The 12753-nt window shown below is 32.1% G+C and overlaps 1 protein-coding gene across 3 annotated transcripts in view; it reads left to right on the top strand.

The window, feature by feature from the left end:
* CCDC178 (coiled-coil domain containing 178) overlaps positions 1-12753 on the top strand; it is a 179005-nt gene that overhangs the window by 54894 nt on the left and 111358 nt on the right. For all 3 annotated transcript variants that reach the window (XM_072034641.1, XM_072034639.1, XM_072034640.1), the window contains 2 exons: positions 3519-3664; positions 6163-6322. In XM_072034641.1, coding sequence (XP_071890742.1) covers positions 3519-3664; positions 6163-6322 — 306 coding nt within the window. The remainder of the gene's footprint in view (positions 1-3518; positions 3665-6162; positions 6323-12753) is intronic.

Here is a 12753-nt window from a genome sequence, read left to right as displayed (position 1 = left end):
TCCACTGAGGGAATTACTGAAATTCATTACTGAACACTATGCTGTATATAAATATGGATATAAGAATTACAAGAAACAAGCATTTTGTTTCTAAGAGTCTGTTCATTTTTAATACACTTATATTGTATAAACCTAAGTTAGATATTACAGTCTCAAAGATGAGTCATATAGATTCAAAAAAAAAAAAAAAAAAATGCTTTCACGTTGTTCAGAATAGAAATATCATGAATCCAATAATTTCTACTGAAAAAACTCTGAGACTTCCTATATATGATAATCTTAAATTAGGGATTGAGGAATTAATTGATTCAATAGGTTTCTAAATTTGGCAGGGAAGACAGAATTTATACATCCATTTCTGTTAAAGACTGTGCTCTAGCTAACTGCAGGTTAACCAACATATCTTAGATTATGTGGAAATGACTCATGAGTCAGCATACCAATATTCATTAATTCTACATTGTTGTTAAGTACAGTTCTTTTCTATACTTTTAAAAATTAATTTTAAAGCTGCCTTTCCTAGTAACTGTAAATAACTGTCTCCATTAGTTGCTTTAGCAATATCTAAGTTAGTGTTCTGCGTAAGTGGAATAAAATAATGCACAAAGCCTATTTTGTGAGATCTCTAGAGTACTGAACGAGTAACACTACTTGGATACCTTAAATACTACATTTTTAGAGCCTGATGAAGTTCCTTGATTGCAGCAATTGAAGTTTCATAAGAGGAGTGCTTTATAAAAGCGTCTGTCACATTTTTAAGAATAAATTACATTTCTAACTATGCTGGGGCACGCTATATTATTCTGTAATGTTACATTGTTTATAAGGAAATTATTTAAAGATATATTCAGAGATTTTAATACTCTCTCAGGAATACGACATTGTCATGTTTAAAGCTTGTTCAGTGCTTGGTTTAAATGATTTTATGGAAGAAATGGCAATGATTCCACAGTATTCATAGTACAGGAGCAACATAGAGCCTCCAACTTCCAACTGATCAAGCAATTCACCCAGTCCTTCATAGTTTATCTATCTTAGGACAAGATAAATCACACACTGGAGGCTACTGCATCTTACCATGGAATCTGAAGTGATTTAGTTTGTTCTGCTGACATTTAAATGTCTAAAAGCTGGATATCATGATAAGAGCATATGAATTCTACCTCATAATACACTGGTAGTCTAGTTCAGCAACTGAGAAGAATGATGAATGGTGTTCAGTTGATAACATCCCAGTGTCAAAAGACTCAGTCAACTTACGCAGGATGCTGGACTGTTATCCACTACAGAAAACCCTAAAGGGTGGATATTCAGTCCATCAATATTTAGATTACAGAATGTAGCATAACTCATTTTTATTTGTTTGTTCTAAAATCTGATTGCAAGTTCTCTGTCTTCTGTAATAAGTAACAGAATGTACTGATACTGAGTCAATGGCTATTATTACCTATGCTTGGAAGGTTTTCCAGTTCTTATTTGCCTTATCTGCTAAAAAATCCTGAAATGGGTACAGGATGTCAAAGTAACAAAACTCGTTTTCACTGGCAGTTTTGTTCTAACACAGACTTTTTTTTTTTTTTTTTTTAATGAAACAGAATAATTAAAAACAAAAACAAAACAACTCATCATGACTTCTTTCTTTATATCTGACCCTCATACCTCAATCATTTTGGATTTCATAATTTGATTAAGTTTAAGGCCCAAACAAGTAATCTGCTCTGACATTCTATATATCACAGGCTACCACATTTCTTCACCCCTGATGCTGAGCCTAAAACTAATATGATTTTCCTCAGAGGTTTGAGACTCTCTATGGGCGGTTCAGTTGCACAGGGATTTGCATTAATTACCATATCTTCATTTTCCTTCTAATGATTCTATGTTTCTGCAGAAAACCTGAAATTTCCACCTAATCCTATACAGATGCATATTACACTTCAGAAAGTTCAGAGGCCTTTAAAATTTCATGTGCATGTGGTACCTCACACACTTCTGTGCTATGTGCTCACATCTGTTACAAAAGCTTTGGTTACTGGCTTTTTCAGCTACCTTTTAGGTATATTTTTATGAAGCACTTCATTTATAAGGAAAAAGATAATTAGACTATGCACCAGGCTACTGATTCAGAAAAATGGTGTGGCATCTAAAGAAAAAAAAATTAAAATACTGACCTTGATTTAAATACTGACGTGCATTCTTTGTCTACTAAGTTGTGATTTCTTAAAATTCTGTATTTATACGTGTGCATATGTAAATTATCTCTATATATGTGTATGTGTCCTTATAACATAATCAAAAGGTATTTTCCTCCCTCTTACTTTAACTCATTTACATAGCGGCATACATCACATTAGTATGTGTTTCAAAATCTAATGCAGTAAGACCACTTTAGAAATATCACCCAAATAGTAGACTTCCACCTGTTTAATACTATAGTACCACTACAGTGCTTGGTATTTGCCTTTTTCATTCGGAAGAAACTGCAGCTTTGTTTACCAGATACTGTTGCTATTGAAAGTAGTGTTTGCTTCTGTCATGAATCTTTCCTTTTTGTTTTTTTATTCTTTTATTTTTATTTTTTGGTCCCGTAATTATCAGTCACTTTTGGAATGAAAAAAAAAATAAATTACAATTTAATATCCTTTCTGCAGAATAGGGAGTTTAGTGATTTTTTAATGTAATGTTTTTCAGCAGCTTAATGTCAGCATCTCTCTAAGAAGTTGTGTACTTGTAGAAGAGGAAAGTAGGCAGGAGTTCAGCAGTCTTGTCCTCTGTGCTTCAGTCCTCTTCTGTATGGAGTACAGGGAAACTACATTATGAAAAAAAATAAAATGGTATCCAAAAGAACAAAATTCTCTATTTAAGCAACTAAATGAATAATGCCAGTTTTCAGAGATAATGAGTAAACTGCATTCTGCCTCAAGTCAGTAGCATCTAAATATACAATTTTTCCTGAAAGTTCATTTTTTTTAGGTATCTGCCTAAAACACTTGTATTGTGTAAGCAATACAAAGCAATAAAAGTGGCCAGTTAAGACATTGACTCTGGATATGCTGAAATAAATAGGTCCAAACTTGGTCATATATGAAAATTTCTCCTTTTCACTGTCATTAACATTTTTGCTGTGCAAGCTACTGTTTATTTGAAAAAGTTTTATGAATCAGAGCAAATACTAAAGACAATATGTATTTTATCAAGAAGGTGGCCTAAAAACTTCCATTCATACATATACAACATAGGCAACTGCAAAAACAGAAGTGTCATAAGTGTCATAATAATATTTATGGATTTTTAGATGTGTGACAAATTGGAAGGCTACAACTGGATGTGCAAAATCATGCCCTAACAGACATGCAATTATTCCAGTTGCACTAAGTGTTTCAGCTCCCCCTCTAGAAGCAGTTCTGCTTCTTCGAGTATACAATTTCATGAACTGTTGTCCATAATCATATGCTTAAACTGCAGTATTGGGAAGTCTAGCCCTTCTAGTTTACATGCTACATATTTTTTAATTCCAGGAAAAAAAATCATTTGTTTCCAGTAAAATTGCTGAAAACTCTCACACTGTGGAAAATTTAAAAAATGAACTTAAAGAACTTGCTGTGTTACGGAACATGAAGCAAATGCAGGTGGAAAACACAGAAAAATCTTTTGTCGATTTACGGTAAGACCTCCCTCTTAAATGAACTTGTACAGGTAGTTTATTACTTTTAATAATTTTACTTATTACAATTAATACAGGTAGTTTTATTATTTTACAGTATTATTTCCAGGAAATATAATTCACTTTTCCTCAATAATTTGAAAGTTTTTGTGGGATTACTGCTTCAAGGTATTTGTAGAAGTTATTCATGATACATTATCTGCCTACCAAATTGAATTTTGTGTATCAGAATTACTTCTGGAAATCTAATAATATTCATAGTCAGTTGCATCCTTAATTAATGGAGAATTCCTTGCATCCTGTGTTTTCTCTAGTCTAAGAATTATGGACCTATGCTTATTGTGACTGATGAGTACTGAAAATAGTCTCAGAGGTCTCCATCCAACTGATAATGCAGACTACCTTCTAGGCCACTCAAGCCTTGGAGGGCCATGTATGTTGATTGCACAGCAGGCTTACTCTTTAAGGAGAAAGGTGAACCTGCTAGGCAATGTCAAAGAGAAAATAGCTTGGGCTGTTGAGTTGTGCAAGATTGCTAAATAATAAAAAAGCCATCCTGGTATCATGATAATACAGCTCCTTCTCTGTCATCTCACTCACTTAATGTATTGTCACTGTTGAAAGAACTTTGAGAGATTATTGCATTAAATTCTTGGCTGGGGAAAAAAAAGGTGTTTTTATAAGTACATTTTTATAGCTGTATATGTGGGACTAGATATGTTCTTTTGCAACTCTTGATTCAAACAGAATGATTTGGAGGCACTCAGTGTGCAGTGGAACTTACTAAACTTACTTCAAGAATTGAAGGCATCCTTCCACAATTGGAGATCTCTTCATATTTTCCTCATCTCTTCAGCCACTAGTTAGTAGTTTCATATCAATGAAATGCTGTATTTAGACTCACAGAAAAAAAGTGATAAAGTCAATAAAAAGTGATAATGAGAGGTTATTCCAAAGGTTATTGCAAAATTTGGACTAACCTGCTAAACAAGGGAAAATTGTGTTGCAGGTATCCCACCTAGAAAGTGCTTTATACCAATGGCTTTGGAAAAAATTGTTTATGTACTCTTGGAAGAGATAAATATATGTCCTCATATATGAAGTTAAGAATGAACATGAAATACATTCACACATTTTATTTTTTTAAATCTCAGCGAAGTGTGGTGCTAATTTAAGGATGATGGACAAATCCTGTGAACCTGAGATCTGTGTTAGAAGCATGCTTAATTGGAACCCCTACCATTGATATGCATCAGTTCACATACCATGTGAACCCAGTGAGAAGGAAATAAGGGTGGGAAGCAAGTTAAGGGGATGTGCTGGAGATTAGGAAGAGTGGAAGGGTGTTTCAGTGAAAAGAAACTCCAGGTAGTTTCTGCTGGATCACTTACTCAGCTCCTCTTTAAAGAGATTTTTGTAGGCACTGATTTAGAAGAGGCTTTAGATGCTCTAATTTTCTGCAAAGAGGGTTGTTTTGCTGCAAAAAGTCTCAGAAGAGACTGTGAGGAGGATATTGTGACCTCCAGAATTTAGAACTAAATCTAAAACCCTTAAATACCTTTTATGTAATAATTTTTATGTAATCGATTTTTTTTTTCCAGACTGTTAGATTTGTTTTAAAATTAGAAAATATTTTATTTTGGTATTAAAATAATTCTAAAGTAACACAACAAAGCCTGAATATTGGAAAAATTAGGCTTAAACTTGTCTATTGAGATTTTTCTTCTGTATGCACATGTGCACATTGTGATACAGTCTTTATTATGCAGCCAAGAGTTAAAAAGGCTCTAGTTTAGGTTACGTTGCAGAAAAATAATTAAATATACTTTTTGTTTGTTAGTTTTCTTTTAAATACTCTCCTTTCTAAAAGCATCAGAAGAACAAATCCAGGGAGAACAGAAATTTAGTAATTACTGGAAACCTGTGAAAAATGCTTTATTTTACTTATTTAATTCCTACAGATTAAAGAAACAATACTAGATAAGGACAGAAACATAAAAGAAATATACAGATGGTATGAAGCTCCCATTTCCAGTCCTAACAAGTAATAAAATAGTGGTTACCCAATATGTCACTGATCATGAGCTCATTCTGGATCTCAGGAATATCATTTTTCCAGAAGATATGGGAGTGAACCAGTCCATTCTTCAGAAAGTTATTTTTAAAAATGCAAGCTGTTCTTGAAAATTGTGAGACTTATGTATCGCAATAAACTCATTGGATAAGGAGACCTACTGTTAAGTAGAGTGTCTTGAAGTGGTATTTGCAGTCATGATAAGCTCCATCTTGCAGCTGTTTTTTTTTTTTTTTTTTTTTTTTTTTTTTCTCTGTTTTTTGTTTGTGAGCTTGTTTTTTTTTCTTTTACAGGGTAACATTATTTGTGAGAAGACCACCTATTTTATCTATTATAAAATTAAACATTAAGCATATAAATAAAGACTAAAATAGTGTAGCATAATCTTGATCACTTCACTGAATTTATTTTTTTTCTTTCAAAGGAAAAATTTAAGTGATGTGATGTATAAACAGCAAAATGTGCAGATATTATTTAATCATCTACAAGATGAGCTAGCAGAATATGAAAAAAGGTTCAAGCGTGAAGAAAAAACATATGAACAGTTGCTACAGACTAGAAAGAAAGATCTGAAGGATTCTGAAGTGAGTATTATCAGAGCTGGCTTTCTTTATGTGAGAACTGAAGCAACTATTTGGTTAGTTTTGGCTCTTTTTATATGTAAAAAGATACCAGTTTAATCAAAAGTTTGAAAATATTTCCAGTGAAATGAATTACTATTTTTCCATAGTAGACTTTTGTATTTCTGTGAATAAATAAATTATTTTAGGAGAATTATATAAAATGGTTCATTTACTTACATTTAATTTTTCATTAATGTTTAGGATTATTGTATGCTTTCTCTCCCCTATTTTTTCCCTTTGATTTGTAGTTACCTCTGTGAAGGAAAAGGATAAAAAAAAAAGTCATTGCTTCTGCTGACTTGAAAATCCTTTCCTTTTCACCAAGTGTTCAATAACAAATAAAATCTCAGATAACTTTGACTAAGATCACCATCAGTAAGTTCCCATTCCTTTTTAATCACTTCCTTGTAAGAATATTGCTCAGTGCACGCAATTATCTTGATAGTGTAGCAGCCCAACTTTGGTCTTTTGGATAAAGCTGTTTCTGAACTGTCAGGAGTTACTACATAATAGGGCTCTTATCTAGATCTTAAATGCTGCAGTTGGTACTAGGAAGATGGGAGCCACACCTTATGTAGATATTAATGAGGAATCAGAGCCATTTGAAACAAAAATATAAAATACAGAGGAGTAAAAACTATCTGTGAAATCAGATGCAATACAGTTCTTCACATTGTTTTCTGCATTGGTTTCATATTTACTCTTTTCCTAAGAAAATGGAAAAATGCCTAGTTCTTTGTATGTAGTTTTCTTCATTTTTACAAGAAAATAGAAATAAAAAGCTTTGTTTTCACTGAAGACATTCCAAGGTTAATATTTTTGCAATTGTAGCTTTTTGAAAAATAATTTAAATATTCACTTTTCATCTTGTATTCTTTACTTTTATACCCACTTTGTACTTTTCTCAGTTGATTTAGAATAGATTAGGCAAATTAAGCTGCTCAATTACATTCTCTTTACTATTAACTTTTACTTCCTATGTCTAGTGTACTAACAGAGCTATGGTGCAATGCTGAAATTACAAAACCTCTGGGGAACTGAGAATATATTTTAGAAAATTATGTAAACATATCTACATTCTTGACTCTGAGTTATTGTCAATGGTGCTAGATGATGCAAAGTGTTCTACAGTGATACCAAATCTAAGTTCTTTCATGCTAGTAGTGAGAACTTTTAGACTGATTTTTATTTTGTCTTAGCACTGCATCACATAATATTCTGTTGCAAATGTATTTTGCTTTATCTCTCAAAATCTGTACTCAGGGTTTGAAAGAAAGGGAAATAGTAATGAGAACTTATATTTTTTTATTTTTGTATTTTTTAATAGAGATTGCTACTTTATTACTTTTCAGTGTGATATTGGCCCTGTCAGAATAACATAACTGTCTCCTGTCTTGTGCTAAATTAATTCTAAGGTCAAAATTACCTGCTGGTATGTCAACTTGCTTATCTTCACCCTGTAAGGTTTTTTGGAGAGGTAGATTTTTATCTCCTTCGCTACAACACCAATATTTGTTTTTCCTAATGTTTTCTGTTTCATCCTGCCTTCTCTTTACTCCCACTTTCCCTTGACGCTGAGTTGTGGGTATTATATGAAGAGCACTTAACAGTATTTCTTTATTAAAGTAATGTTTGGGTAATGAGATTATGCCAAGATTTTGGTGGTTAAATGTAAGTAGTAATATTTTGATGCATGCTTGAAAGCCTGTTTTCGTTTTTACTGGAATGCATTGCTGGTCTCTGTGATGACATCTCTCCATTTAGGCATGCAGCCGAAATGGAGGCACACGCTGCTACCCTTTGACAATTTACTCTGTTATTACCTCATCATTTTAATGTCATTCTTCATTATTTTTATATGAAATGCAGATAAAAGCATTTGTTCACAACTTCTATAAAACCCAACCCCACTAATCCACTTAAAAATGTTTAGAAGTATTAAGAAATTTTAAAAGTATAATTCCTATATACATAGGTATATATATATTATATATAATATAATATATATTATTATATAATAATTTATATATCATTATATAATAACATATATTATATATCAATAATATATATAATATATATAATATATTTATTATATTAATACTAATATTAATTGTATTAATATGATATATTATACAATTATTAATAATATAATAATTAATAAATTATATTAATATATTCATTATATTAATATATATTAATATAATAAATAAAATAATATAATTATATATTATATAATTATAATATATATTATATATAATAAATTATATAATGTTATATAATATATATATTTTATATAATATTATATTATTAAATATTGTTAAAATATTATATATAATATTATATATATATACACCTATACTATAGATACTATACATAGTTATACATACATACTATATAGTTATACTATACATACGTATACATATATTACATTAGAAATCTCTTTCTCTCTCTCGCTCCTAACATTTAGTTCATTTACTCTCACTTTCTTAGTAGTCACGAAACTAAACTGGAAGCAAGAACACCAGCAAAGCCTTCAGTACCTTATGGACAATCAAAAAATTTCAGCAGGGACTTCAGTGTTTATTACCCAATAGAAATGAGCAGAAGGCCTAGTACCAGTGAGTGGAGAAGTGTGATAGGACATTGGAACTAGCATTTATAGGTAATTCAGTAAAAATCCAAGTAAATTCTGGCAGCTTCTTCAAGGAGGCTATACATGATCTGTAAAATTTGGACCATTTCTTTAGAAGGATGGCTAATGTGGCTACCTTGAAATTTTCACTTGGACAGCTTTCAGAATTTTTTGCTGACGGTAAAAATCAAATAATCTAAGCTGCTAGATAAAGTCTATTACCTAGCCTATTGTAAAGACATATTTTCTTATTTAGTGGGTTGAGTGAAAAAACATTTCAATTCTGTTTTTTGGATAAAACTATTTCTATATAAGTTCCAAGTTCAGATAATGTAGTACAATGATTATGAGGCTTTCTTAGCTAGAGTCTGGAGATGTAAACTGGTTTGCTGAAGTAGTGAAGGAGCATATGTTCTAGTTCAGTTATCACAGTCTTTGTGTCTCTAGGTCTGAATATAGGTGAGGCCATTCAATCCCCTGCTTGTAGATAATGTAGTTGGACAAGACAGTGCCTATTTCTAAGGTTAGATATGGGTAGCTGAAAAAGCAGCCCTCATAAGATTAGCCCACATGAGGAGAATACAAACAAACTACACCAAAAAAGCAATACCCCAATTTCTGGAATATGGTATATAGAAGGCAGGTTCAAGAGTTTCTGATGTAGGGCATCTAGAAACACTAGTCAGATATAGTACTGAATGAGAATCACCTGTCCTGATAGGTCAAAAAAATATAATACTTTGCTCCAAGTGTCATGAAGTGCAAAAACTGAAAGGAGATGTTTTCTAAATAGGCTATGGATATACATGGTAACATCATATGTTTTCAAAGGTAAGGTGAAAACAAAATCCCAAGCAACTCAACATGAACTGTATCATTTAATCTGGGAGAATCACTGTTAGATGTTTTGTCTGATTCAGGAAAAGAAAACAATCTTTTGACTCTGAAAATTGAATGGATTGGTAGTTCCTTCAATTTAGGGAGAAATACAGATGTTTGTGTCAATACAAAATGTTAGAGGTACACAGCTGACCATACCATTTCAAGCTTAGATTATCAATCATCTTCATTATCTTGCTTATAAGATGGACAGGTATGAGCCCTCACACCTTATGCAGACAAGAATGATGCAGTAAGGAATGGAAAGACTAGGAAGACTGAAAAATCCAGTCTGAGATCTATGCAAAGGTCCAATTCAGTGTCCTTTTTGTGCTGACTTTTAGATTTTGTGAAGGTAAATAAAAGCCAGTAAGCGAGAACAAGAGGAAAGAAAAACTTCTTGCCAAGAAGGGTTTCAATGGCTTGAAAAAAAAAAAAGGTATAGACATGTTTCTTTGAGCAAGAGGCCTCTTTCCTCTGGAGACTAGATGGTACTGTTATATCCATAAAAACAATCTCTTACGAAGAGACAAACTGGATACAAACTAGGTGAGAAATTTGATGAGAAATCTAACGGCCCTTGTTGCCATCACTGTGAAGGAAAATGGAGTTGAAGAATGGTTTTGCTAAGGGAGAAGCTGCATAAAAAACTAGTGGCTTTAGCAAAGATCCTGACAGAGAAAGAAATTTTTTTGAGGAGATTCCTGTGGAGCACTGAGGGATGGAAGTAGTCTTTTCATGACCAGGATTAAATAGGATGAAAAGCTGAAGAATCTGTGTGCCTGGTTCTTGTAGGAATACACATTGTGTGGTTTGGCTGGAGAGCTGAGTCACTGCTTTTGCAGACCTCCTTGACTTTGTCTTATCACAGGAAAGAGTGCTGCCAAAAGATAGGACTGTGACACATGAATGTAACAAATGTCACAGCTAAATGCAAGGTGTGACTTTTGTTTTACTGATGTGCATGCTACTAAATGTGGTGAAATTTACATGTATAATGATGAAGTCATACCTTACAGGCATATTTTATCACTTTGCTATTTGTAACTACTCTCATAGCGTCTCATTACCTTATGTTCTACAGAGAGAGTACGGTCCCCAAACTATCACATTGCCATTTGGTTCAGTGCTGATATGCGTGGTATTAAATGCACAGATAAGAATTCTTTGACATAACAATTCATAATGAGTATTGGATCACGTTCAGAATGATTATGTTGTGCCTTGTTTTCTTAACCTGAAAACAAGCCTGCTTGTTCTTATTTTCTGCCGCTAATGTGATTATTGTACTTGCAGTTAAAGTAACTGTAAAAATGATTACTGTGGTTTTTGAAGATTGAGCAAGACATTTTGAATGACCAAAACTCATTTGAAATGTGAAAATTTGACCTAATTAGTATTTGCTATTGTATACACGATGAAAGGCAGGTGTATAAATCTTGAAATTCATACATCTACCTATACAGACTTATACTTTTGATAAATGCATTCAATTTTGTTATCCAAAGCATTAACAGAAATACTGATACTTTGAAGTTCTTTTGGCTTTGAAATATTAGCAGTATCAGAACTTCCTCATTCTATTAATTAACATTAATTTTCTGCAAAAATACCCCTACCACCTAATAACATTTCTAGATTTTCTATGAATTTATTTAACTGATGGATGATACTGGATATAAGAAGATGATGGTAAATAGGTATTTCTAGCACTGTACTTTAACATTGTACCAGCTTCAGAAATGTTTCATCATAAACTAAAAGTGAATTTCTCAGGTATATAGAAGGGCACTTTGAAATTCCTTTACTGGAATGACAATATTTTTTCCTTTGTCACAATGCAGAAAGCTTAAAATTAAGGGAATATGTGCTTTTTTTTTTTTTTTTTTTTTTTTTTCAAATTTTATAGATATTAAAATAAGTTTTTAATCAGTTATTATTTAAAAAAATGTTTAGTCTGCAAATGTTTGATCAGAATGTTTGACCCTAACTTTAATGCTTTTCATTTTAAAACAAATCACCATGTTCCTGTGAACACTTTTTAATAGAAAAGCACCTTCCATCTGAGAAATAATATATCAGAAAATCCCTGACTGGTCCTAACACATAGTCATGATATGTTAGATAACATGATATAGTCATGTTATTTCATCATTTATTGATAGTATTACTAATGAAATAATCTACAAAATGGCATATTTCAGAAGGTATTATGATAATAATATGAAAACAGAAATATGATAATATACTGTTGGAAGTTGAATTAAGAAATAGAGAAAAACAAAGTTAGATCCAAAGGGCTGTTTATCCTCATGGTATTAGATAAAATCCACTGGGTGTCTTTTATCATTTACTTTTCATTTATTTAGGTCATCTTTTCTTCTAGTCATTGTTTTCGGTCTTGCTGCACTAATACCTTCAAATCAGTTTCCATCTCTTATTTTCAAAAATACTGTTAATCAATATTAATGTTACTGAAGAGCTTTGTTGCAGCGTATCCATGTAAATGTAAGAGTTATATTTGAAGATATATGGTGAAAGAGTGTTTTTTTTTTTTGTTTGTTTTTGTTTGTTTGTTTGTTTTTAATACCTAGAGAGCCATTGCTCCCTTTAGGCTATTCTGTGTGTGTGAGGGATAAGGACAATAAGTAGTCTGGCTATAAAATTGTCTTTAATTAGTTGACTGAGTGGCTTCCAACAGTGTGCTACACTGGTATGTAGGACTCCCATGTTACAAGATAGATTTTTGAATCTTACTCCATGCTACTGGGTAGGCTTAGCATATCAACTTACATACTGTCCTGTGGGAAGTGCTGTCAGTATTACCCAAATAACCATCCCACTGATTTTATTTGCTCACAGGGAAGTCATGTACTTCCCT

This window comes from Anas platyrhynchos, chromosome 2 (assembly GCF_047663525.1).
Source record: "Anas platyrhynchos isolate ZD024472 breed Pekin duck chromosome 2, IASCAAS_PekinDuck_T2T, whole genome shotgun sequence".
Classification (NCBI taxonomy): domain Eukaryota; kingdom Metazoa; phylum Chordata; class Aves; order Anseriformes; family Anatidae; genus Anas; species Anas platyrhynchos.
This window is presented reverse-complemented; position numbering and strand designations above follow the sequence as displayed.